At 42.1% G+C, this 27,172-nt stretch overlaps 1 protein-coding gene across 8 annotated transcripts in view; it reads right to left on the reverse strand.

Annotated features, from left to right (window-relative positions):
- Window positions 1-5,269: 5,269 nt before the first annotated feature.
- Window positions 5,270-27,172, reverse strand: part of sh3gl3a (SH3-domain GRB2-like 3a) — a 115,597-nt gene continuing 93,694 nt past the window's right edge. For all 8 annotated transcript variants that reach the window (XM_048562997.2, XM_059639210.1, XM_059639213.1 and 5 more), the window contains 7 exons: window positions 23,035-23,107; window positions 20,334-20,477; window positions 19,790-19,923; window positions 17,450-17,608; window positions 12,823-12,926; window positions 8,986-9,113; window positions 5,270-7,959 (listed from right to left, as the gene is read on the reverse strand). In XM_048562997.2, the coding sequence (XP_048418954.1) occupies window positions 7,754-7,959; window positions 8,986-9,113; window positions 12,823-12,926; window positions 17,450-17,608; window positions 19,790-19,923; window positions 20,334-20,477; window positions 23,035-23,107 (948 nt within the window). In that variant the 3' untranslated portion in view covers window positions 5,270-7,753. The remainder of the gene's footprint in view (window positions 7,960-8,985; window positions 9,114-12,822; window positions 12,927-17,449; window positions 17,609-19,789; window positions 19,924-20,333; window positions 20,478-23,034; window positions 23,108-27,172) is intronic.

Here is a 27,172-nt window from a genome sequence, read left to right on the forward strand (position 1 = left end):
GAAGGTTAATCGCTTGGAGGGGAACTTGAAGATGGTGGTGTTCCCATGTATCTGCTGTCCTTGTCCTTCTAGATGGAAGTGTTCATGGGTTTGGAAGGTGCTGTCTGAGGATCTTTGGCGAATTTCTGCGGTGCATCTTGTAGATAGTACACACTGCTGCTACTGAGTGTCGGTGGTGGAGGGAGTGGATGCTTATAGATGTGGTGCCAATCAAACAGGCTGCTTTGTCCTGGATGGTGTCAAGCTTCTTGAGTGTTGTTGGGGCTGCACCCATTCAGGCAAGTGGGGAGTGTTCCATCACACTCCTGACTTGTACCTTGTAGCTGGTAGACAGGCTCTGGGGAGTCAGAAGGAGAGTTACTCACTACAGTATTCCTAGCTTCTGACTAGCTCTTGTAGCCACTCTGTTAATGCGGTGAATCTAGTTGAGTTTCTGGTCAATGGTAATCCCCAAGATGTTGATAGTGGGAGATTCAGTGACGGCAACACTGTTGAATGTCAAAGGGCAGTGGTTAGACTGTCTCTTGTTGGTCATAGTCATAGCCTGGCATTTGTGTGGCATCATAGATAGAATCCCTACTGTGTGGAAACAGGTCCTTCGGCCCAACAAGTCCACACCGCCGCTCAGTGCATCCCCACCCAGACCCAATCCCCTATAAACCCACCTAACCTACACATCCCTGAACACTACAGACAATTTAACATGGCCAATTCACCTAGCCTGCACATCTTTGGACTGTGGGAGGAAACTGGAGCAAACCCACACAGTCACCCGAGGGTGGAATCAAACCCGGGTCCCTGGTGCTGTAAGGCAGCAGGGGCTAACCACTGAGCCACCAAGGCATCCCTGTTACTTAGGTAGCATATTCGACATTTCCACTACCCTATGGCAGAAAATATTTTTTTCTCAGATCCACTCTAAACTACTTTCTATTCTCCAAAGGGGAAAAAAAGAACAATCTCTCTGGAAAACATGCTCCCTGAAATGTCATCATGTGTTAGGTCAAGGTTGCAGCATTTTCTCCAGTAAGCAAGTGGAATCATCTTACAAAAATCTAAAGAGCTGCAGATGCTGGAAATCAGAAACAAAACCAGAAATTGCTGGGAGAACTCAGCAGGTCCGTCAACATCTGTGGAGAGAAGGCAGAGTTATTGTTTTGGGTCCGATTGCACTTCTTCAAAACTGGAAGTATCTTGGAAAAGTTGGCTTTCTCTCTGCAGATACTGCCTGACCTGTTGAGTTTTACCATCAATTTCTGGTTTTGAGTGTGTAATCATCTTGTTCTGGTCAACAACCAGGTTTTCAATTACAGGTTGCACAATTGGTTTCTTTAAAAAAAATCAGTTAATTTCTGAAATAATAAAGCCACAAGATTCCAGAGTTTACAGTAAGAGAATGTTTACTTTACAAGAGTTAAACAGTAAATATCAAATACTACCTGAGGTAACCTTCTACACTTTAAAACCTAGAATAAGTTAAACATAAATTAACAGGATATTTGCAGTCAATTATAACTTATAAATTACACATTAAGCGGCAGATGCAATGAAGACAGATCTTACCAAGTGTCTCAGCATTACACTCATTAAATATGTCATTGATTTCGGTCACAAAACCTGTCAAAACTCTGTTTTCCTCAGGACGAATTTAAGTCGCTTAGCTTATAGAATTTAGCCTGATTACTACATGACGGCAGTGCACCAGCAACTATAATTCCCTGGGGACAGATCTCACCAAAAATGGCACAGGTCTGCAAGACATCCCCAATCATGTATATGGTTTTCTTTAAATTACTCACCATATGTTAACATTACTGTCTGGGCCAGCATGCAGCCCGTCGATAGTTACCCTTCAGAAGGTGGGGCTGGGCTGCCTTCTTGTACCTCTGGGGACCATTTGGTGTAGGTTCACTCAAACCAGGCCCAACCATCTTCATCTGCTTCTTCAATGACCTTCCTTATAATATAAAGGTCAGACATGGGTATGATTGCACAAGATTCAGTCCCATTCACAGCTCCTCAGATACTGAATCAATCCATGCCCAAATGCAACAAGATCTGTGAAATAATAAAATGTGAGGCTGGATGAACACAGCAGGCCAAGCAGCATCTCAGGAGCACAAAAGCTGACGTTTCGGGCCTAGACCCTTCATCAGAGAGGGGGATGGGGAGAGGGAACTGGAATAAATAGGGAGAGAGGGGGAGGCGGACCGAAGATGGAGAGTAAAGAAGATAGGTGGAGAGAGTATAGGTGGGGACGTAGGGAGGGGATAGGTCAGTCCAGGGAAGACGGACAGGTCAAGGAGGTGGGATGAGGTTAGTAGGTAGATGGGGGTGCGGCTTGGGGTGGGAGGAAGGGATGGGTGAGAGGAAGAACCGGTTAGGGAGGCAGAGACAGGTTGGACTGGTTTTGGGATGCAGTGGGTGGGGGGGGAAGAGCTGGGCTGGTTGTGTGGTGCAGTGGGGGGAGGGGACAAACTGGGCTGGTTTAGGGATGCAGTTGGGGAAGGGGAGATTTTTAAACTGGTGAAGTCCACATTGATACCATTAGGCTGCAGGGTTCCCAGGCGGAATATGAGTTGCTGTTCCTGCAACCTTCGGGTGGCATCATTGTGGCACTGCAGGAGGCCCATGATGGACATGTCATCTAAAGAATGGGAGGGGGAGTGGAAATGGTTTGCGACTGGGAGGTGCAGTTGTTTGTTGCGAACTGAGCGGAGGTATTCTGCAAAGCGGTCTTCAAGCCTCCGCTTGGTTTCCCCAATGTAGAGGAAGGCACACCGGGTACAGTGGATGCAGTATACCACATTGGCAGATGTGCAGGTGAACCTCTGCTTAATGTGGAATGTCATCTTGGGGCCTGGGATAGGGGTGAGGGAGGAGGTGTGGGGGCAAGTGTAGCATTTCCTGCGGTTGCAGGGGAAGGTGCCGGGTGTGGTGGGATTGGAGGGCAGTGTGGAGCGAACAAGGGAGTCACGGAGAGAGTGGTCTCTCCGGAAAGCAGACAGGGGTGGGGATGGAAAAATGTCTTGGGTGGTGGGGTCGGATTGTAACTGGCGGAAGTGTCGGAGGATGATGCGTTGTATCCAGAGGTTGGTAGGGTGGTGTGTGAGAACGAGGGGGATCCTCTTTGTGAAATATTTAGTCTTGGACTGACAAGTGGCAAATAACCTTCAGGCCACACAAATGCCAGGAAATGACCTCTCTGGCAGTAAAGAATCTAACCAGCCTCCCTTGAAATTAAATGGGATATTAACATCACTGCATCCCCTGCTATCAACATCTTGGGATTACCATTGACCAGAAACTGGAATGGACTAACCATATAAATACTGCAATGAAAAGACTAGGTCAGAGGCTGGGAATACTGTGGTCAATAACTCACCTGCTGACTCCTCAAACCCTGTCCACCATCTACAAGGCACAAGTCAGGACTGTGATGGAATATTCCATACTTGGCTGGATGGGTGCAGCTCCAACAACACTGAAGTAGTTTGACCCAGACCAGGACAAAATAGCCCGTTTGACTACACCATCTCCACAAACATTCATTCCATCCACTGCTCATGCTTAGAGCAGAGGGTATACCATCTATAGATGCACTGCAAAATTTCACCAAGGCTTCGAAGGAAGCACCTTCCAAACAGGTGACCACTACCATCTACAAGGATAAAGGCATCAGACACATGTGGACACCACCATCTGCAATTTCCCCTCTGAGGCACTCACTATCCTGACTGTGAAATGTATTGTTCCTTCAGTGTCACTAGGTCAAATTCCTGGTATTCCCTTCCTAGCACCAGTGGGTCTAGCTACAGCACATGGACTGCAGCATTCAAGAAGCAGCTCAACCTTCTCAAGGGCAACTAGGAATGACAATAATTAATAGATAATAAAATGTGAGGCTGGATGAACACAGCAGGCCAGCAGCATCTCAGGAGCACAACAGCTGACGTTTCGGGCCTAGACCCTTCATTAGAGAGGGGGATGGGGGGAGGGAACTGGAATAAATAGGGAGAGAGGGAGAGGCGGACCGAAGATGGAGAGAAAACAAGATAAGTGAAGACGAGAGTATAGGTGGGGAGGTAGGGAGGAGATAGGTCAGTCCAGGGAAGACGGACAGGTCAAGGAGGTGAGATGAGGTTAGTAGGTAGGAGATGGAGGTGCGGCTTGGGGTGGGAGGAAGGGATGGGTGAGAAGAAGAACAGGTTAGGGAGGCAGAGACTGGTTGGACTGGTTTTGGGATGCAGTGGGTGGAGGGCAAGAGCTGGGCTGGTTGTATGGTGCAGTGGGGGGAGGGGACGAACTGGGCTGGTTTTGGGATGTGGTGGGGGAAGGGGAGATTTTGAAGCTGGTGATGTCCACATTGATACCATTGGGCTGCAGGGTTCCCAAGCGGAATAAGAGTTGCTGTTCCTGCAACCTTCGGGTGGCATCATTGTGGCACTGCAGGAGGCCCATGATGGACATGTCATCTAAAGAATGGGAGGGGGAGTGGAAATGGTTTGCGACTGGGAGGTGCAGTTGTTTATTGCGAACCGAGCGGAGGTGTTCTGTAAAGCGGTCCCCAAGCTTCCGCTTGGTTTCCCCAATGTAGAGGAAGCCACACCGGGTACAGTGGATGCAGTATACCACATTGGCAGATGTGCAGGTGAACCTCTGCTTAATGTGGAAAGTCATCTTGGGGCCTGGGATAGGGGTGAGGGAGGAGTTGTGGGGGCAAGTGTAGCATTTCCTGCGGTTGCAGGGGAAGGTGCCGGGTGTGGTGGGGTTGGAGGGCAGTGTGGAGTGAACAAGGGAGTCACAGAGAGAGTGGTCTCTCCGGAAAGCAGACAGGGGTGGGGATTGAAGAATGTCTTGGGTGGTGGGGTCGGATTGTGGACAACCAGCCCAGCTCTTCCCCTCCACCCACTGCATCCCAAAACCAGTCTAACCTGTCTCTGCCTCCCTAACCTGTTCTTCCTCTCACCCATCCCTTCCTCCCACCCCAAGCCGCACCTCCATCTCCTACCTACTAACCTCATCCCACCTCCTTGACCTGTCCGTCTTCCCTGGATTGACCTATCCCCTCCCTCCCTCCCCACCTATCTTCTTTTCTCTCCATCTTCGGTCCGCCTCTCCCTCTCTCCCTATTTATTCCAGAACCCTCTCCCCATTCCCCTCTCTGATGAAGGGTCTAGGCCCGAAACGTCAGCTTTTGTGCTCCTGAGATGCTGCTGGGCCTGCTGTGTTCATCCAGCCTCACATTTTATTATCTTGGATTCTCCAGCATCTGCAGTTCCCATTACCACTGCAATAATTAATAGCCCAGCTTGCAATGCCCACTGCTGAATGAATGAATAAAAAGAAAGCACGCTATCAGGGAAGGAGTTCGAGAAATTTGCATTCAAAGACAGAGAAGGACCGACAGAACAGATGTTGTAATGACCCAGTTGGCAAACCTACTGGGCTGGGAAGGCAAACCATCCCTTTCTGCAACATCCAATATTAAAATGAGTAAGAGAAAAGATTGTGCATATTTTCCAAACGGTATCATTTTTGTAGGAACTGTTATTATGCCTGTATCATATTCCTCCACATTTTTTGATATAACAGTTGATTAGTTTCAAGCAACTGTATCAGTACCTGCAAAAACAGTGGACACAATGTTGGTACAGTGCATTAAATGTTCAAAAAACAGCAGCAATCAGAAACCACATACCCATACGTATGAAGTTAGTTTATCTGCCTTTCACAGTATCATCAAAAAGGAAAGGAATGTGGGCTACCCTAATTCTCCAGTCAGTCGATGCAGTGTAAGCACTGTTGTCTTTCAAGAAGCACAACCAATTTACGTGCAGCAAGCTCCCAAAAACAGAAATGTGATTATGACCACATCAACAGTTTTTCCTTTAAGGTCATGTTGACTGAGTTTTTTTAAAATTCATTTATGGGATGAGGGCGTCGCTGGCCAGGCAGTATCTATTGCCCATCCCTAACTGCTCAGAGGGCAGTTTAGAGTCATCTCATTGCTGTGGGTCTGGAGTCACACGCAGACCAGACAAGGTACGGATGGCAGTTTCCTTCCCTAAGGAATATGAGTGAACCTAATGGATTTTTCCGACAATCGTCAATGAATTCTTAATTCCAGGTATTTTATTGAATGCAAATTTGACCATCTGCTGTGGCAGGATTTGAACCTGGCTCCCCAGAACATTATCTGGGTCTCTGGATTAGCAGTCCAACGATAATACCACTAGGTCATTGCCTCCCCAGTGGTAAATACTGGCCAGAAAATTAGCAGGAGTTACCTAGCTTTTCTTTGCCATGTGCCACGTCTGAGAGATAGCATTTCCTGCAACGCCACACTTTCTCACTACTGCCAGGATTTGATGCTAAAGTTTCTTGAGTGGCACTTGAACCCATGCCTTTCTGCCTCAGAAGCAAGAAGACTACCCCATTAAACCACTATAGGCCTTTGGTTTAAAAACATGTTGGCAAAAAAAATGTTTAAAAATGTGTCAGCAAAAATAACAATTCGAGCTAGACAAAAGATTGGGAAACATAGGTCTTGCAGAATTTTTAATGGTAAGTTTAATTTCAAGCCAGTTATCTCCAATTATTCACTCTTGTGGACCGATGTCTGCTTTTTGGAGGAGGGGGAAGAGAACAGATATTTGCTTTGCTTCCAGACTTGCATCAATGTTCAATTGCGACACTCTTCTCCCCAGCCTTTCAACATCAAAGCCTTCACCCAACATCCACAGCACAGCGCAGTTTAGATCAGAAACTGGGCAGCGTAGGGAACTGAAACTCTACATTGAAGTCCTCTGCAGCACTACTTCAGTGACAAACATCATCATGCCGCTCACATTAACAATCTTGTACCATTAGGATCTGCTGAAGCTCTTCCTGTTACTGGGCAGAACCCTAGAGGAAAACCTAAAAGAATTGAGAATGCTGGAAATCAGAAGCAAAAACAGAAATTCTGGAAAAGCTCAACAGGTCTGGCAGCATCTGTAAAGAGAAATCAGAGTTAACATTTTGGGTCCAGTGACCCTTCCTCAGAACTAATCAGTCTGATTTCTCTCTGTAGATGTTGCCAGACATGCCAACCTTTTCTAGCAATTTTTGTTTTTGTTTTGGAACCCGAGAGCATTATGTGTATCTTAAATATAGTCAGTGGCCCTTAGATGAAAATAAAATACATTCAACTCCTAAAATAATCAAGATATATAAAATCCAAATACATATATGACAAAAAGCTACAGCGACTTAAATTACAGATTTTTTGTTCACACATTTATTATGACATCTTATTGCATAACAATAAGTTACACTGCCAAATCAAATGGCTCAACAACATTTGTCAGGAACAAAAAAAGGAGTTAACAGTTAATTATAACCACAATAACTAAACTGTATCAAGAATATTCTTCATTACAGCTAGATAGAAAATTTCTGCATTGTAATCGGCAACAGGATGCTGAGGGCAAACAAATAAAGTTAAATAGATAAAGCCATATACTCAGAAACTGTAAACTTCATTGCGGAAATAGGTTAGATTTGCATTACTCTTGTAGCAAATGACGTAAACATTCTCAATACAAATGGAACATGTAAAAAAATAAATACACAAATAGAAGACAGGTACAAAAGTTGATCAAATAGCAAGGCTTTCACAGAATGCCACACCGATGAAATGTCTGTGCTTAGTCAGCTTTCAACGAGAGTTGATCTCCGAGAATTTACAAAAATGGACCAAAGGCAGTTTTCACTGTGGCAAAGGCACAATCACTTGAACATAATTAATAGGAAAGAAGCCAGATTCACCATCTAACATGCCTTCAAACCAATTCTCATCGATCTGATTTGTCAGCGTGATGATGTCACCTTCCTTGAAACCAAGCTCCCCTTCGTTTTCAGGATCAAAGTCATAAAGAGCTTTACAGCAAGGTTGATCCACTTGTGTACAAGAAGCTGGAGATAACAGTGGGGAAGAAAAGATGAAATTACATCTCATTCTGTGACAAATTTGAGCATTCAAGCTTCATTCAATTAATAATTAATATTTAAGATACTTCACAGCAAGTCACGAAAATTGTTCCTTTTTGAGGGGGGAGAAAACTCAGAAAACATGAGCAATGAGACGTGCTTTGTCCCGGTTCCTAAGTTTTTTCTCAAGTTAGTTCTTCAGCGAAAGTTGACAAATGCCAAAAATCTGTATGCCTCACATTGCTGGTTCCCCCCAACTCAACTGAAGTTCACTCATCATCTGAAATCATTAGAATGGACTTCAAAACATGAGTAATTAGTCCAAAAACAGCAAAGTTAGGTAATGGTCAAACATGCACAAAGAGGGGTGCATCACACTCTCGTCAGCTTAAGAAACTACTCACAAGGTGAAAATGTATGCTTTGACCTGCGAAGGAACCTGAACGGGGATGATTTGGCTAAATGGTAATAGAAGGGAAATGATGGGATTAAGTTTAAAAGATGCTTCTAGTATGATGTAAACCAACAGATATAAACCACTAATTTTAGCAAATTAAATAACTGCAACTTCAGGTACAGAAATAAAACTTAACTTTATCATTAAAATTGATAATATTCTGTAGAATATCAAGTATTCTGAACATCGAAGGGCAGATGCATAGGGTTTAGAGAAGGCAAGTCATTGAGTGTGTTTAGGACAGAGAAAGGTTCTTGGTTAGTAAGGGAATCAAGAGTTACAGGGAGAAGGCAGGAGAATGGGGTTGAGAAACAGGTCAGCCACGATCGAATGGCAGAGCAGGCTCAATGGGCTGAATGGCCTAATTCTGTTCCAACATCTAATGGTCTTACGAGCAATGCACAATTGCTGTTATATTCCCTCTGTGTGGTAAAATACACTTTATAATCTTGCAGAATGGCCACATGGTAATAACGCACGTGAACGATCATCAAAACATTCAATTATCTTCATTTATTCACAATCTTCATTTATTCACAAGTAAATATTCCTACCAGATGACTTGAATGAAGAAGCGTATGAAAGACCATTTTGTTGCTGGTTATCAATGGGCTCAAAAGATGCGGCAACTACAGGTTTGGGCTTAAATTCACGCTTCGGCCGGCTAGAGGCTGTGTTTATCCTTTAAGAAAAAGTCAAAAATAATAAAGACTTAGAAAAAAAAGGCATATACTCCCGTATGGTTACTACACAAGCCAATTAATTTTCCTTCTTTGGAACTGGGAGGGGGAAGATTATCCACTGAAAGGCACACATTTGAAATTCCACCTTATAGTGTAAATGACTTTCCCTGATTAGGGAGCTGTAAACCATCAGTCCAATGAGTCTACACCACCATTCAATGAGATCCTAGCACCTTAACACCAATTACTTTCCTTAGTTCTATGTATGTTAAATCCCCGCCTAACAAAAAACCTCCCTCTGTAAATCTTAACAGCTCAAATTCTCTCAGCATCCAGTGGCATTACTGGAGGGGTCACAGTTCCACATTTCAACTAATTTTGTGTGAGAAATACTTACTGATTTTCACCATGAAATACATGTAGATTTACAGCTCGGTTATATCCTTTCACTTTTGATTTTCCCGTTAGAGGAAATAATTTCTCTATATGTACCTTATTCAGTCCTGTTAGCATTCTAACACGTTTTGTTTGGATAACCCCTCAACATTCTATACCCACGGGAATATAAACCAAGTGTTAAGCAAACTGTCATCACAATTTAACCCTCTAATGCACAGTATCAGCATTCTTCAAAGAGGTGATTTATCATTTCTGAGTGCAATTCCCAAAGTTAAACACAACAATCCAAATAGGGTTTAACTAAGGTCCTGTAGACAAAGTTAAAATTCTCAGAACATGCACTGTGTGCAGGAGTTTCAGATTTGCAGGCTGTGTGGAATCTCTTCATCAGAATGAACATGTTTTGAAAAAGGGGTCCCTTCGTATTTTTCAATGCAGTTTGAGAACTTTGGAAAGTTTCTGAATTCATTGAGCCTGGTCTCTATATTTTTACACTGTTTCTTTTAAAGAATGTATTGAGTTCATTAACATCCAGTGGCCTAGCTGCTATGTTCTGACTAGGGAAAGGGGTTCAGATTGGATGTAAACTCAAGTTATGATAATTTAAAAAACAGTCACACGTACTTTCATCTCTATGTTCTGGGTGAAACCAGGTTGAAATCTGCCTCTCTAGTAATGGTTCAGAGATTTTACAATACCAGGATTTGTACTAATCTATTGCTTCCAGACTGAGACCATGAAGTAATTTTCCCACATACATGGATGTGAAGAAACATTCGATAGCTAAATTAAAGGTATTTGTGGTCAAATAATTTTTCTTTAATTTTACACTTAGAACATACCTCAAGGATTTAATCAAGATATTGTTTAATTTTCCACTGCCAATCTTAGAACCAATTATTCATCTTCACATCGAATAAGAAAATATTTTCTCAACAGTACGCCATTTCACGCTCACATGCTAATAAAGCTATCCATTTCAACATTATTGAATCCAGAGTACACTTTGATTATGAGTCACATTGGTAGCAATGTTGCAGATTTCTAGGCACATATAGGTGCATTTATATCTATTTTTAAGTCCAAAACTATCAGCTCTTCCAATGTTCCCCTAAGTACAGCTGACCAAAATCTGGTTTATTTTTACTTCCAGAATGAGACTGACTGCTTAGTTTTGTTCTTTGACATCATGACACACTGTGCTTGGTACATACATGCTTTATTGAGAATTTATCAGCATTCAGCTTGAAATGATATTATCTAAGTGAGTGTTTGAAATTCTTATCTCCTCTAATTTAGTGAGTCTGAAATGGGGGAGAAAGGGATTATGTTCACCAAATCTGAAAAGAGAACCTTCAGACCACTGCACTTGATTTTGCATTCTTGTGTCTCCGGGCTTAATTGCAAACTGCTTGTCCAATGGGAAGAAATGAAAGAATCAGGGTGGCACGGTGGCTCAGTGGTTAGCACTGCAACCTCACAGCATCAGGGACCCGAGCTCAGTTCCAGCCTCGGGCAACTGTCTGTGTGGAGTTTGCGCATTCTCCCCATGTCTGTGTGGGTTCCCTCCGGGTGCTCCGGTTTCCTCCCACAGTCCAAAGATGTGCAGGCTAGGTGGATTGACCACGCTAAATTGCTCATTGTGTTCAGGGACGTGTGGGATGCTCCAAGGGGCGGTTTGGACTCGGTGGGCCGAAGGGCCTGTTCCCACACTGCAGGGAATCTAATCTAATCTAATTAAACTCCAGGAGGATTTCGATTGGCAGTTAAACTCATTGCGTCTTAAAAAGAGACTCTAGTACTTTGTTAAGAATGTTAACTACCCTGCTAATCCCAAACTAGTTCGAGTGTGATGTAGGATAAAAATATATCTGTTGAGTGAAACAGGAAAAACAGATGAAATTTAAGAGAGGCTGTGATTAAAATGATGCACTGCAAATTTAAAATGGTATAAGTGAAGAGAATAGCAAAGTATCTTCTGTAGGGAGGAAGGATCCTTTCCTTTTTAAGAGTCATACAGCATAGAAACATGCTTCAGTCCATGCTGACCATAATCCCAAACTAAATTAGTCCCACCACCCTGCACCTGTCCCATATCCTTCCAAACATTTCTTATCTATGAACTTATCCAAATATCTTTTAAACGTTGTAACTATACCTGCATCCACGACTTCCTCTGGAAGTTCATTCCACACACAAACCATTGTGTTCAAAAATTGCCCATTATGTCTTTTTTTAAAATCTTCCTCCTATCACCTTAAAAATATTCCCTCTGGCCTTGAAATTTCCATACATGCTTCCATAGAATCCCGACAGTGTGGAAATAGGCCTTTTGGCCCAACAAGTCCACACTGACCCTCAGAACATCCCACCCCGACCAATCCCACTACGACCCACCTAACCTGCACATCCCTGAACACTATGGGCAATTTAGCACGGCCAACTCACGTAGCCTGCAATTTGGACTGTGGGAGGAAACCGGAGCTCCCCAGAAGACACCCACGCAGGTGCGGGGAGAACATGCAAGCTCCACACAGACAGTCGCCCAAGGCTGGAATCGAACCCAGGCTCCTGGTGCAGCAGTGCTAACCACTGAGCCACTGTGCTGCCTACCTTAGGGCAAAGACACCTGCCAGTCACCTTATTTGTACCCCTCATGATTTTATAAACCTCTTATAAAGATCACCCCTTAATCTCCTACATTCCAGTGAAAAAAATCCCAGCCTATCCAGCCTCTCCTAATGACTCAAACATTCCATTCCCAGCAACATCCTTGCAAATCTCTTCTGAACCCTCTCCAATTTAATAATGTTCTTCATGTAACAGAATGACATAACTAGACTCCAGAAGAGGCCTGACTAACATTCTGTACAACCTCAACATAATGTCCAAACTCCTATACACAAAGGTTTTTGGAATGAAATTACATTATTGAAGTACTGAGGTTGAATGAATTCTGTGGTAAATTCAGCCAGAAAGAAAAGAATAAGGAATTAAAGGTATAATTGAGGGCTTGTGGCCCTGGTGAAAGACCATTGGAGGAAACACTAATTGGGAATATGAAAATATCAATCTGATTCTCCAACTCTGTGAGCATATTTTCCTGCTGGGAGCACAGTTATGCTGACTTGACTGTTATTAGCTTTTAATTTCCAATTAACACAAAAGATGAAAATCATCAACACACATCAGTTTCAGAGCTTCTTTTTATCCTTTGGATTTTATCCTTATACTTCCTTCCTAAATATGAAAAGACAAAGAACCAAACTGCGATTAAGGACTAGTAACATACATGATTCACAATGTCACCTGTGCTGTAGTGTGTTATATAGCTCCTCCAGAATTGTTGTAGATTCTTTGTGATAGTTCAATGCTGCTTCCACTAGAGCCAACAGTTGGCTTATTTGCTCTACCTGCAGGAAACAGGAAACTTCTTCAGCAAAGTAAGACAATCGGTTATCAAAACTGTTTAAAGCAAGCTTGAAATTAGTTTTGGGACAGCGCAAGGCACCAGAAGGTTAACAGAAATTTAATTCCAAGAGGCTTCACTCTCAGCATTTATTGTGCTAACCAGGAGTTTCATTTTACTCAATAAAGCAGATGTTCACTTTTTAACCAACACACTACACTATTTCAGTTGAACTTTCCACATATTGCTCACCTGCTGGTGAAACTTTCTGACATTAGAATCATTATCCAATTTTCTTTGTTGTAGGTAAACAAAGTTAAAATGGCCAGAACACAAGCCTTTTAAAAGACATTCTAAAGGAACTAATGCACTCCAAAGATCAAATGCTGCACCGTAAATGCAAAAATCTCTAAATGATATCACAATCTTTATCTCAAGAACTTATTTAATTCAACAGCAAATCATGTTCTATGATAACATTTTGTAGCAATTTTATGTGTAAAAAAGCAACACAATTCAGTCTTCACCTTTATTGAGGTATGATTATAGCAGTGCTTCCCAGATGTTTACCCAGTGTGACCCCATGTGGAGGCTTGGAAGTGGTTGCAATCCCTCAGTGAGCAGTGGAAGGGGAGAAGATGGGGGTGGGGTGGGGTGGTAGACCATTGGACACTCAGGCCCTGTGGCCCCAAACTTTTATCATGTGACCCCAGTTGGGGCTCAGACCAGCACTTTGAGAACATCTGGATTCTAGTACTTCTTTAAATTCTACACCTTTTTAGCACTGTTAATTAATTGAAGTTAAAATTGAACTTCTTTTAAACAAAACAAATGTCAGATTTAATTTTGCAATAACCAAAAATCCACAGCAGATCAATACACGCAAATCAAACATAATGTAACATTAAAGGGATAAGCAAAGAACTTGAATTCATCTAGCGCTGTCTACAAACTCGAGACTTTGCAAAACACATTATATAACCAACGATCAATTTCTTATTGAAGATAGTCACTGTTGAAGAAACCAAGTAGTGCATAGCAGGTTCCATGAGCAAAAACAAAAATAAATAGCAAATCTTTCCTGCTGAAAGGTCATTTCCAACATTTTATTGTGTTATAAATGTTAAATTAATTTAGGAGCCTCTGCTCATCTTTAAAATGGGATCTTCATGACCAGCTGAAGTCCCACCAAGCTCACTTCAGTTTAACATGTTTTCTCAAAGGATAGCATCTTCAACAGTGCAGCACTCCCTCTGTGATGGCTCATGGAGATCTCTAGTTTGGAATATGAACCCACAATCTTGAAACTTAGAAGAGAGAATGCTACCACTGAGCAAATGCTAACAGGCTGCCAGCAAGGAATGAAAACATCTTAGCATTGTCTCATGTGATTCTGGACCAGGTCAGAGGCTGGTTTGATATCATGAAGCTCACAATACCATGTGTCAGGCTTAGAACCTTAGCGACTGTTTTCACACAGCCTTGGAGGGAGATTACTCCTTGGCCTCTATTTTTGGTAAGGGACTTCATTAACAGTTCTCTCAAGACTATTACTTTCTCCAAAAGAATAAGTAGTACTTCAAAGAACCTCATACCCACAATACTTTTCTTCACTTTATTTACCAGTTCACTTCAGAACAATTATTCAATTCATGGAAAATAAGCATCACAGTCTAAGTCCACATTTATTGTCATTTATTATCGCCCTGGAGGAGGTGGTGGTGAGCTCCCCTTTTGAAATGTTGCATTCCATCTGCTGTGCGGAAGCTCACAGTGCTGTTAGGGAGAGTTGTCCAGGATTGTGACCTAATGACAGTGAAAGAACGTTGATATACTTCCAAGTCATAATTTGGGAGGCGATGATGTTAATGTGTGTCTAATGCCTTCGTACTTCTAGGTAGTAGAGGCTGTGGGTTTAGAAAGTGTTGATTGAAGAGTGTTTCCTGAATTGTTGAGATGCACCCTGGAGATGGCGCGTATCGCTGCCGCTGTTTAGTGATGGAGGGAGTGACACTTTAAGGTGGATGGGGTGCCGATCAAGCGGGCTGCTTTTCCCCGGATGGTATCTATCCTCTTGAATAAGTGGTGCTCACCAGTCCAGAGCAGAGTATTCTATCTTATGCCCTATGACACAGAGTTGCCCACCTCTAACCAATTTTGCAACTACAGTATTTGCATGATTCATCTACTTTCTGGTCAATGGTGATCCTTCAGGATACTGACAGCAGGCCATGCAGTTTTGGCATTCCTGTTGGATGTCAAGGGAATATGGTTTGAAGTTTTTTTTGATATAGGCATTGCCTGGCACGCGAATGACATAAATTTTACTTGCCAATTGTTAGCCCAAGACTGAATGTCGTGCAGATCTTGTTGCATGTGGGCAGAGTGTTTCAATATTTGATAAGTTGCAAATGGTGCTGAACATTATGCAATCATTAGCAAAGACACTCTCATCTATTTTATGATGGAGGCAAGATCGAGGTGAAACAGCAGAAGAATGTTTGCCTTACTACACTACACTGAGGAACTCCTGCAGAGATAGACTAGGGACAAGATATTTGGTATTCAACAATCATACCCATCACCTTGTATACTATACATGATTCCGACTAGCTTTTCCCCTCACATCCACTGAAAACAGCAGTTTAATCTGATTTGATGATTCTGGAATTGCATAACTCCATTGATAGATTCTGCTGGTTAGTTTTGACACAGTCCTGCATCATAACTTCACCAGGTTGGCATCACATCTTCAGTTAAACCAGGTGCTGCTCCTGGCATGTTCTCTACCTCCTTCATTGAACAAGAGTTGGTACCATGCCTTGATGGTAATGGATATGCTGTACCATGAGGTTGTAGATTGTGGCTGACCACAATTCTGCTGCAGCTGATGGCTTGTAATTCCTCAGGGATACCCAATTTTCAGCCATTGCATCTTATCTGAATCAATCCTATGGCAGTAATATCCTCAATGTGAAGACAGGACTTTGTCTCTAGCAGAACCAATACTGCTTTTGGATAGATACACCCATGACAGGGTGATTGTTGAGCATGAGATCGAGAAGGTTTTTTTTCCATCTTTGTTGGTTCTCTCACCTTCTCCCACAAGCTTTTACTGGCTGATATATTCACCAGAATTTAACCTCTTTGGTCAGTGTTGGTGATGAACGCTGAAGACCCCTCCCACTCAAGGTCCACACTGGGCCCTTTCTACTTTTAATGTTTTTTCCATGTGTTGCTCACCACAGAGGAGCATTCCATAAGACCATAAGACACAGAAGTGGAAATAAGGCCATTCGGCCCATCGAGTCCACTCTGCTATTTAATCATGGCTGATGGGCATTTCAACTCTACTTATTCCCACTCTCCCCATAGCCCTTACTTCCTTGTGAAATCATGAATTTATCAATCTCTGCCTTGAAGACATTTAACATCCCAGCCTCCACTGCGCTCCGTGGCAATGAATTCCATAGGTCTACCACTCTTTAGCTGAAGAAATGTCTCCTCCTAAATTTACCCCTCTAATTCTAAGGCTGTGCCCACAGGTCCCAGTCTCCCTGCCTAACAGAAACAACTTCCCAGTGTCCACCCTTTCTAAGCCATGCATTATCTTGCAGGTTTCTATTAGATCGCCCCTCAATCTTCTAAATGCTAATGAACACAACCCCAGGATCCTCAGCCGTTCATCGTATGTTTCATTCATCGTATCATTCATCAGCTGAGAGAGGACAGTAGGTAGTAATCAGCAGGAATTAAGTTCTTGTTTGATTTGACATGTTGGAACTTCAAAAGTTCCTCAGTTAATGATGAGGATGCCTAGGGCTACTCCCAATGATGACACACACTGTGGTGTTAACTCTGATGAGTTTGTCTTTCCAATGAAACAGGACATACTCAGGGATGATGGAGGAGGAGTCCTGTGATATTGACTGTAAGGTGTCTGTGTGATGATTTGTATGTGGCTAGCTCTCCCAATTTGGGCACAAGCCCCCAGATGTCAATTGGGAAGATTGACTAGGCAATGTGTGCTTTTGTTACTTCTGGTGTCAAAGTTGACGTCAGTTTGTCTTTCCAATTTGATTCTCGAGTTGTGCTTTGATATAATTGAATGCCCTTTGAAATGGCCTAAGAAATTAATCAAGGGTCAAAAATGTTGGCTCAGTTGACATATTACCTTGAAAGCACAACAGTGAACAGGAAAGGAGTTATAACCACCCTGTAGCTCTTGATCATAGTTATTATGACTAATTATTTTTACACCAGATTTCTTAATTAATTGAATTTAACCTCCTCCAGCTGCCATGGTAGGATGTGAAACTCATGTCCTGAGAGCATTGGCCCTGCCATCTAGATCATTTGTCCAATGACATTACCACATTCCCACAGATCCATGAGCTGAGATTAATAATCTGAGTGATACTTGTGTACAGTTTCCACAATTTAATGTGCAGCTGGCTTGGGTAAGTTGCAAATGGCTCAAGGAAAACATGAGTGGTTTCTGTAAATATGTATATTTTGTCAACTTACATCATTTTCCAAAAAGTTGAACATACTGATCTCAGCGAGCTCCTTAGATTCTTCAAATTTATCTATAGCTTGTCTTATCTCTTCATCCGGAATCTTACCGTGGCGTTTCTTTTTGTAATCATAATCTAAACGGCGACCTTCCAACTTTTTTAAATGATGCTGACAAAATAAGAACATATTATTAGTTCTCCACGTGTCAAGGATTATATACTTTCAAAACATTTTTTCAATTTAAAACTTGTTAACTCTTTCCACTAGGGGCTTGGAAAGAAATTTTCCACAGTACCTTTTCTCTTATTGATCCTTTGTTTGTCTTTTTCTCTCATTGCTGGCTTCCCAGGGAGGATTAAATGGCTGGGGTTTGCAGTTTGGGGGGGTGTGGGGGGGGGGAAACACATGCTGTTGCAGTGGGGGCCAAACAGGTAAGGAAAAAGATTAAGGACAAAGTTATGGTTTTGATGCTGCAACCATTGTGGTGCAAGGCAGATCGTCTTTTCACGCAAATCAATTTTGCATGTTTCATGCCCCCTGACACTTTCTTCATCAATTGAAATGTGATAAAATGCCATTCATGCAGGAAGCATTACACAGTTGATTTCAGTCTCTATTACATTTCAGAAAAAGGAATACAGATGTGGTATAATGGTGTGAGATTTAGCCAAGTCCTGGCTGCATGATATTGGATTTTTCATTCTGATTGAGATTGTTGGATGATACCATCTGATGTAAAGGGGAACGGGAGCTTCAACAACATATTGAGATGGGCAGGAAAATGGCATTGTGTAACTGCTAATAGGACTTAATGCTGTTTCTACCAAGCTTACATCAGTTCCTTATCATGCCCGAAGCAAGGGTGCCCTCTGCATTCAAAATATTCACCAATCATGGGATCTGTGTTTGGCTTCAGTGCAGCTTACTCTAACTTTTAAATGCGGGGATTGCTATTCAGAAAGGTAGGTGCAGAAGCATGCCATCTTCAGATAGCACCTGCAGCCACAAAGAAAAATCTAATGCCCCCTGGCAAGGTCTGCCTTCACCTTGAACTCTTATACCAAAAGGTGATTTATCATAAAGGTTAGTGACACTGTATGGTGTTTGCTCAGCACCACAATGTGGTCCCACTTTGCTTTCTTTTATTACAAAGAATATCAGTTTTACAGCCCCAAGTCCAGTAAAAGGTAAATATAGAAAATAAGAAAATGTAGTTCTGATAACACACTACTCCAAGTCCAACATTAAGCGCTTTCTTCTAACACAGTATTTGTCTGTTAATATAGAAAAATCACAACTAGAAAAGAAGCACATATTAATTCATCTTCCTGCTGTCCCATCATTTTTCTATTGCTCCCAATTTCTTTAAATGAAGCTCAGAACTCACCACTATGTTAATGGGAGTGTGGCTGGTCTGGCCTGGATCTAAGAGGGTGTCAGGTTTGCACTGTGCAGGGGTCATGGCGGGGGGGTGGAATGCTGAGAGTGGAGGAGGTAGATCTGACTGCAGGAAAAGGAGATTAGCTCAGGGAGGGTGGATGGCTCATAAGGAGAGCTGTAAACCCCTGCAGCTGACCCTAACTCTCGAGTTTCTTGAGGCCTGGGAAACCCAACTGGTATTAACAGGGTTAAATCTGCCTATTAGCTTAATTGTGAGATGGCCAACATTATTTAAGTGGAAACACAGCTTTGTAAGGTCTGGTAAGCCAAGTGCAAGTGGGGTTTGAGAAGTTGGACACTTCAAGATCTCACCTGACCAGAGCTAACTCATTTTCTGGGGTCAAAACTACCCTCCCAACCTTGTGAGAGATTTCTGTAGAGTCACAAAATCCCCATTCGGCCCATCCAGTCCATGCCAACCCTCTGACAAGCATCCCACCCAGATCCAGGCCCCCGACCCTATCCCTGTAACCCTGTATTGCCCATGGCTAACCCACCTAGCCTGCCCATACCTGGACACTGTGGGTAATTTCCCATGGCCAATCCACCTAACCTGCACATCTTTGGACAATGGGAGGAAATCCACGCAGATACGGGAGTGGGGAGGGAGGAAGTGCAAACTCCACATAATCAGCTGAGGGTTGAATCACACGAGGATTCCTGATGCTGCGGGGCAGCAGTGTTTACCACTGAGCCACTGTGCCACCTATTTAACTGGTTAAACAGTGGAATAAATAAAGGCACAAGAGGGAACTGGTGGAAGCTTGCAAATCTATCTTTGCAGATAGAAGCAAACGCTCAGTGAATCAGAGGTAAATTACGGCATTGTCATTACTCATGGTTTTGATCATTAAAACAATTCCATTTAAAATGAAACAATTTTTTAAAAAAAGTGCAACGCAAACGTACCCCAATCTCTTTTAAGTCCTTTTCTTGTAAAATTTGCAATGGATCAATAAAGTTCTGTTTTACATCAATGTCAAGGGAGTCCTTGACTTCTGCCATTTGCTTTAGTGCTTCACCGACATCAACTAATGCAGGACCTAAGAAAATCAGACAGAAAGGCACGAAATCTAAACAAAAAGCAAATTCAATAGAAAGGAATGTCTGGAAGAGATTTCAAATTCAATCATTTTATAAGTTTACTACTCAGCTTTTAAAAATCCTTAGAAAAGCACCCACCTAAAATCCCACTGCCACTGAATTACAACTGGACAAGTAAATGCAAAAGTAATTTACAAACAAATTATTTCTCTCTTAAGAAGTTGCTAACTGAATAAACTAATTGCACCCATTTTGTTCACAACCGCAGCAAAGATAAAATGCAAGAGATTCTTTGCAAAATCTTTGCCACATCAAGTTACTGATGTGGCCCCTAATATGTAATCACAACAGTAATATTCGCAAATAAATAAGCGGATACCCATGTTCTGCTTTGCACTGATTAACCCACCGAAATTAGAGTCATCCCCGAGGTCCTTTCCATTTCGGAGCATGCATTCACCCAAGAGACCTTCAGGCTGAGGATAACCTGTTGTTTTCACCTGTCCCCGGATCTTTGACATTGTATTCAGCATACCTAACTTGGCTCTGTAGGCTTCAAAATGACATTAATCATTTAAAAGACATTAATGTAACCTGTAAATTTCAAAGTGAGATGTCAAATATAGACATATAGATGTCACATGTATGTCAAATATATTTCTGCACAGAAATCCCTAATTATCCTGGGGCTTTCAGATGCTTTTGTTTTGCTTAATAACTGATCATTAATACACAAATCTCAGATATGGCACGACTGACTGGGAGCTTTGCCTGCTGGCTACACATGCATGGTTTTCAGAATGTTTATAATTAAAGGGAGGAAGATTTTGCAGCATGTGACTGAAATTCTGATGAACACTTCCAGAGGGCAGGGCTTTTCCAACTAAAGATGGGAGGAGTTACCCAGGGTTATGTATTTACCAGAAGCAAACTTCAAGACATTATATGCAGTTCTCCTAATTATAAGGAAATCATTTTTTTAACCCGAAAGTCAGCAGAAGCTGTGTTTTAAAGGTATGGTGGTAATATTTAGCAATTGTATAAATGGTGCCATATAGAACCTGGAATGCCACATCAGATGAGATGCTAAGGAAGCACTGAGGAGATAGAGTTAAAGGAAGAAATGTGCTACAAAGAGAACTGGAATCTTCTGGGAATTATCTCAGACATGAGAGGAGAAAAGACAGCAGTCTACATGAGAAACATGCTTTTTGTCTTCCCCTTTCTAGAATACATAAGAATTGGGGTTAAAAGCCATTGCTTGCCCTTGTCCATGAATGGTAATGGAAGAAGTGTGCCCATGTGCAGAGAGGTTGATGTGCCGAGGGGCTAAAGTACTGATGTGTACTAACCTGGATTTGAGCACTGGTATATTGAGGGGGTCACGGTCGAAGATCCATCTCTAATCACCCTTACATTATAGATAAAAATTTCTCTCGCTGAGTGCTAGAAGTCAGCTAGCCAGTCAAATTTAAATGGGACAAAAGAAGAGCTACCTCATCATGGGTGTTAGTAGCCAGCCACAGTCAGAAGGAAACAAGACACACAAATTTCAACTAATCTATAACGCTAAGAATTCTGAAATCAACTGCATTTTTTTTTAATCACTTCTCATTTTAACCCGTGGTGAATTATTGTTTCTTTTCTTATTTCGTTACTAACAGACTTTCTTTTGCTAACTGAAGAAAACCATACCAAATTAGTTCCTTTTAAAACATAAATTCAGTTGGTTTGGGAGAAAGGCATTGAGAAGAGAGGTGTCTTTTCTAAATTACCTTAATGTGACCAACCAAGAGGACAGATGAATGAAAAAAAAAGACGAGCCAGTTCATCCCTCCTAACCTAGCAGCATTTGGGGCATCCCACTTGGAAACATAACAAAGCCGGTTTGCATGGTATCTGGTTATAACACTGGTTTTACTTTCCAGTGAAGTCAATGGAAATTCAAATTAGGCTGTTAATCAATGGGTGGCTGATTTGATACTGTCCGTTTTATAACACATTCCAAGTTAAAGCTGTAACCGTAATTTCTTCAAACTCAAATTGTTAGGGGAAACATGCACAAAATGAGTGAATATGACAATGGCTTGTTTAGTGAATTGAAATATTCATTTATTTGGACATCTGCAATTATCCTGCGTATGTTTCTAGCATAATGCATAAAACATGAATGCTAAAGCACCACTCATCTGTGTCCATGATCTGAGACATATCAAGACACTTATCCTACCATATTGCTGATGGTCAGTGCTGTTTACAGGCTAAAGTTTCTCCATTAAGAGGGACAGAAAATTGCCTGAAGACCAGCTGGAGCTCTTTGTGTTAGTGAATGGTTTCACAGCAATAGGGGCCAAATCTGGGCAATAGGTAGCAGAAACAAACCGAAGATATTGTGAGAGCAAAGCAGCTCTATCGGTTTCTGCCAAATTCCACATCTTTGCTCCATTTCTCATCAAACTCATACTGCCCAAGTAAGTATTTCTCTTCTCTGAACAGTTGCCTTCTCCCAAGCCTTGCGAAATAAAAAAGCATTAAGATTTCTCAGCTAGAAGGCATTCATTCTCACCGCCTCAATTTTTGAATTGACATATTACCCTAATAGGTGGTCACATGATTTTCTTCAAGTATAATATATTCTAAACATGACAGCCCAAAATTGAACTGGAAATTCTAAGTAAGTTCCAAATAACATCATGTTGATCAGTAGTTCATCTTCGTTATTTTTCATAGATTACAATGCATATATTAAAACTCAATGTCTTGTTTTCTTTTAAATCTTGCAGGTTTAGTTGCATTGGCATGTGTTTCTAGACCCCGAAATCCTTTTGTTCGTAAGTAACTGCCTGGAGCTTACCCGTTTAGATTGTAATCCTATCTGCCATACTTGCATCCAAAATTTAATAAATCAGGTTTCGTTACACTAAATTACGTCTGGCAAGATTCTACTCATTTCACCTATTGAAAGGTTCTGCTCTGCTGGTGAATTCTCAATTCATTCTGCCAGCTAGCCGCGCACTAAAGATAAGTGCTCTTTTTACCAAAAAGCACTGAAATAGGAAGGTACAACGGGAAACAGCATTTTCTTAAAAGAAAAAAATAACCTTTCATACCTGGATTTGGCTGCAAGTACTCAGTAGTTTTAGACAGAACCTCTGCCACGGCTTTGCTTGTAGCCTCTATTTTCTTAACACAGGAGAAAAAGAATCAAATTTCGTTTGAAAGTAAAATTTTTATAGATTCATGTAGTTACTACTTTTGTATCAAGCTCCTCCATATTGTGACTAAGCATACAAAGTGCAGGTGCTGTTGATGCTCCACATCAGCAGAGTTAGCACTGCGTCAGTGGTATGTGCAGCAATCTATATTTAGTATTTACCTAGATGATGTTCATTTAAGAAATTTATCACTTGGAAATCAGAGCAGTTTCCTTGACTGTACCTGTGATGTGACCTATTCAACACTCAGTTTTGTTTCTGTCATCTTGAGAAAAGGTTGATCTACTCAACATAATATTTATATCCATTATATTAAATGCTAAGTTTCTTTATTGTTGCTTAGCAAAACTTCAGAAAGTTGAACCACAAAGGGACTTGGAGATTACCTGTGCATGAAGCACAGAAAGCTGGCACACAGATGCAACAGGTAATTAGGAAGGCTAATGGAATGTTGGCTCTTATTTCAAGGGGGCTGGAAATATAAGAGTATGGAAGGCTTAATGCAACTGTATAAAGGTGCTGGTGAGACCATATTTGGAGTACTGTGGGTAGTTTTGATCCTCTTATAGGAGAAAAAATATTATTTCGTCGGAGGCAGTTCAGAGAAAACTCACTAGATTGATTCAGAGATAGTAGGAACTGCCGATGCTGGAGAATCTGAGAAAACAAGGTGTAGAGCTGGATGAACACAGCAGGCCAAGCAGCATCAGAGGAGCAGGAAAGCTTGTCATTTTGGGCCTAGACCCTTCTTTGGAGGTCTAGGCCCGAACCGTCAAGCTTTCCTGCTCCTATGATGCTGCTTGGCCTGCTGTGTTCATCCAGCTCAATACCTTGTTATCTCTTGTTAGCTTACTAGATTGATCCCTGTTATGGAGGGATTGTCTTCAGATCCAAGGTTAAACAGATTGGAGTAATCACTGGAAAGTAGATGAATGAGAGGCAATCTTATTAAAACATACAGGGTTCTTAAGGAGCTCGACAGGGTAAATGCTGAAAGGACATTCCCCTTGAAGGCCAGAGGGCATAGTGTCAGAATAAAGGGGGCCTAATTTAAGATTGAGATGAGAAAGATTTTTTTTTTGTCAGAGGGTTGAGTATCTTTGGAAGCTCTTAGACAGCTGTGGAGGCATAGTCCTTCCGTATATTTAATGCTGATATTTAATAATTCTGTATATTTAATTCTTGAGCAGTTGTGAAATCAAGGGTTATGGGAAGAGATCAGGAAAGAGGACATGAAGAATTGTCACATCATGCTATGATCCTACTGAATCAGTAATCTCAAAAGGAGCTGAAAGCTTACTCTTGTTCCTATTTTTTAATTGTCTAAAACAGAAACTAAGGTGAAATAACTCCATGGAGGCTGGTATCTCATCACCAAGTCACCCTTTATTTACACATGAACAGTCCTTGTCTTTAGTACGGCGTCATTCAGAGTCAGCTCTCAGAATGGCAGTATCTGTGACACTCTCCTTTTCATCTGTCAGTCAGGGCTCCCTGATTGGACCAGATTAGTAGTCCCAGTCAGGGAACTCCTATTCTATGAGGTCCACCCGGCTGACCTCATTACATCACTGCATAAGGAATACAAACCTTTCTTGGTAGAAAACTCACTGAAAATTAGGAAATATACTCACAGCTTGGGAGTTTAGGACTGTACTACACAGATTAATGTAGAATGCTGTAAAACCCCAGTTAAACAGGGCTCAGAAAACACTGTCAGGGGAAACACGTCGAGGTAAAGTGTGGAGACAGAGTGCACACATCATGAGATATTGAACAGGCAGCATCCTGAGATGCCAAGCCACGCAATGAATACAGATGTGGCCAGCTTCCACCCAACACCATCCCCCAACACAACCTTTTGCCCTCTTCTAAACTTGGCATCATTCAAAACTTTCCTGCCATACTTGCACCACATTGTATTCATCCACCACAGCCCTCGTGTACCCGCCTCTCCCCATACCAAAACTCAGGAGTATGACAATTGTAGCTATTAAAAAGGAAGATTATTAACACTGTGAAATCTATTAAGATACTGCTCCTGTCGTTGCGGAGAGAATTCTGGCAGACACACTCCTGGACTGCCTATTTTCTGAGGCTAAGGAAATTTTTTTCAGAGGCACGAGTGTGGATCTTCACCAGTAACCTTCCCCACGACCATGTTTGCCAGACAAACAAATCCAAGAAAAACAAAGAGTACAAGATCAGGAACTTTTTTTTAAATGCATCAACCTCATCAAAGCGGCTTTAACTGTGAGGCTCTGTGGATTGTGCTCTAAAAATTTGGTGTCCAGGAAACTTCATCACAATCCTCTAGTGGCTTCCCAATGATATGATCGCAATTATTGAATGGCAGATATTAAAGTCAAGTGTAGCACCAAATCCTATTTTCAATCTACTTGACGGTTACTATGCTCCTCATCAAGATTATCTGGACTCTGGAACTGGCATAAAGTGCAGTCTAGATGAAAAATTCTTTAACTTCAGTCACCTCTGCACCAAAACTAAACTGACCGCCACAGACATACATGATCTACACATGGCGGATGAATGCAGCGTCATTGCTCTCTCTGGAAGATTTACCAGTGACTTAACTTCCTCAATTCTGCACGCTAGTAATTAAGCCTGTCATTGACCGTTTCCAAAACAAGACCACATATCAACCCAACCCAGATGGCCAGCTAAATTTTCCACTTCTCATATTCCAGAGTCTGTCCTTCAAAGATGTCGTATACTTCTCACACCTAAGCAGCCCATCTCTTGAAAGGGCATCAATGACAAGGTGATCCAACAGTGGATCAGTTGCCTTCAGGTCAGCCTTCCACAAGTCACGGCTACCACAGAAAATACAACTCAACCAAAGATCTCATGTATACTGCACCTATCATGACCACACTCCTGGGTTGCATGGATCATGTACCAGTGATTTCAGCAAGGCGTTCGATAAGGTTCCCCACAATAAGCTATTGTACAAAATGCGGAGGAATGGAATTGTCGGAGATATAGCAGTTTGGATCGGAAATTGGCTTGCTGAAAGAAGACAGAGGGTGGTAGTTGATGGGAAATGTTCATCCTGGAGACCAGTTACTAGTGGTGTACTGCAAGGGTCGGTGTTGGGTCCACTGCTGTTTGTCATTTTTATAAATGACCTGGATGAGGGCGTAGAAGGATGGGTTAGTAAATTTGCAGAAGACACTAAGGTCGGTGGAGTTGTGGATAGTGATGAAGGATGCTGTAGGTTGCAGAGAGACATAGATAAGCTGCAGAGCTTGGCTGAGAGGTGGCAAATGGAGTTTAATGCAGACAAGTGTGAGGTGATGCACTTTGGTAGGAGTAACCAGAAGGCAAAGTACAGGGCTAATGATAAGATTCTTCTTAGTGCAGATGAGCAGATAGATCTTGGTGTCCATGCACACAGATCCTTGAAAGTTGCCACCCAGGTTCACAGGGCTGTTAAGAAGGCATACAGTGTTTTAGCTTTTATTAATGGAGGGATCAAGTTCCGGAACCAAGAGGTTATGGTGAAGCTGTACAAAACTCTGGTGCGGCCGCACTTGGAGTATTGCGTACAGTTCTGGTCACCGCATTATAAGAAGGATGTGGAAGCTTTGGAAAGGGTGCAGAGGAGATTTACTAGGATGTTGCCTGGTATGGAGGGAAGGTCTTACGAGGAAAGGCTGAGAGACTTGAGGCTGTTTTCATTAGAGAGAAGAAGGTTGAGAGGTGACTTAATTGAAACATATAAAATAATCAGAGGGTTAGATAGGATGGATAGGGAGATCCTTTTTCCTAGGATGATGACGGCGAGCACGAGGGGGCATAGCTTTAAATTGAGGGGTGAAAGATATAGGACAGATGTCAGAGATAGTTTCTTTACTCAGAGAGTAATAAGGGAATGGAACGCTTTGCCTGCAACGGTAGTAGATTCGCCAACTTTAGGTACATTTAAGTCGTCATTGGACAAGCATATGGACGTACATGGAATAGTGTAGGTTAGATGGGCTTGAGATCGGTATGACAGGTCGGCACAACA

Source organism: Stegostoma tigrinum, chromosome 33 (assembly GCF_030684315.1).
Source record: "Stegostoma tigrinum isolate sSteTig4 chromosome 33, sSteTig4.hap1, whole genome shotgun sequence".
Lineage (NCBI taxonomy): Eukaryota > Metazoa > Chordata > Chondrichthyes > Orectolobiformes > Stegostomatidae > Stegostoma > Stegostoma tigrinum.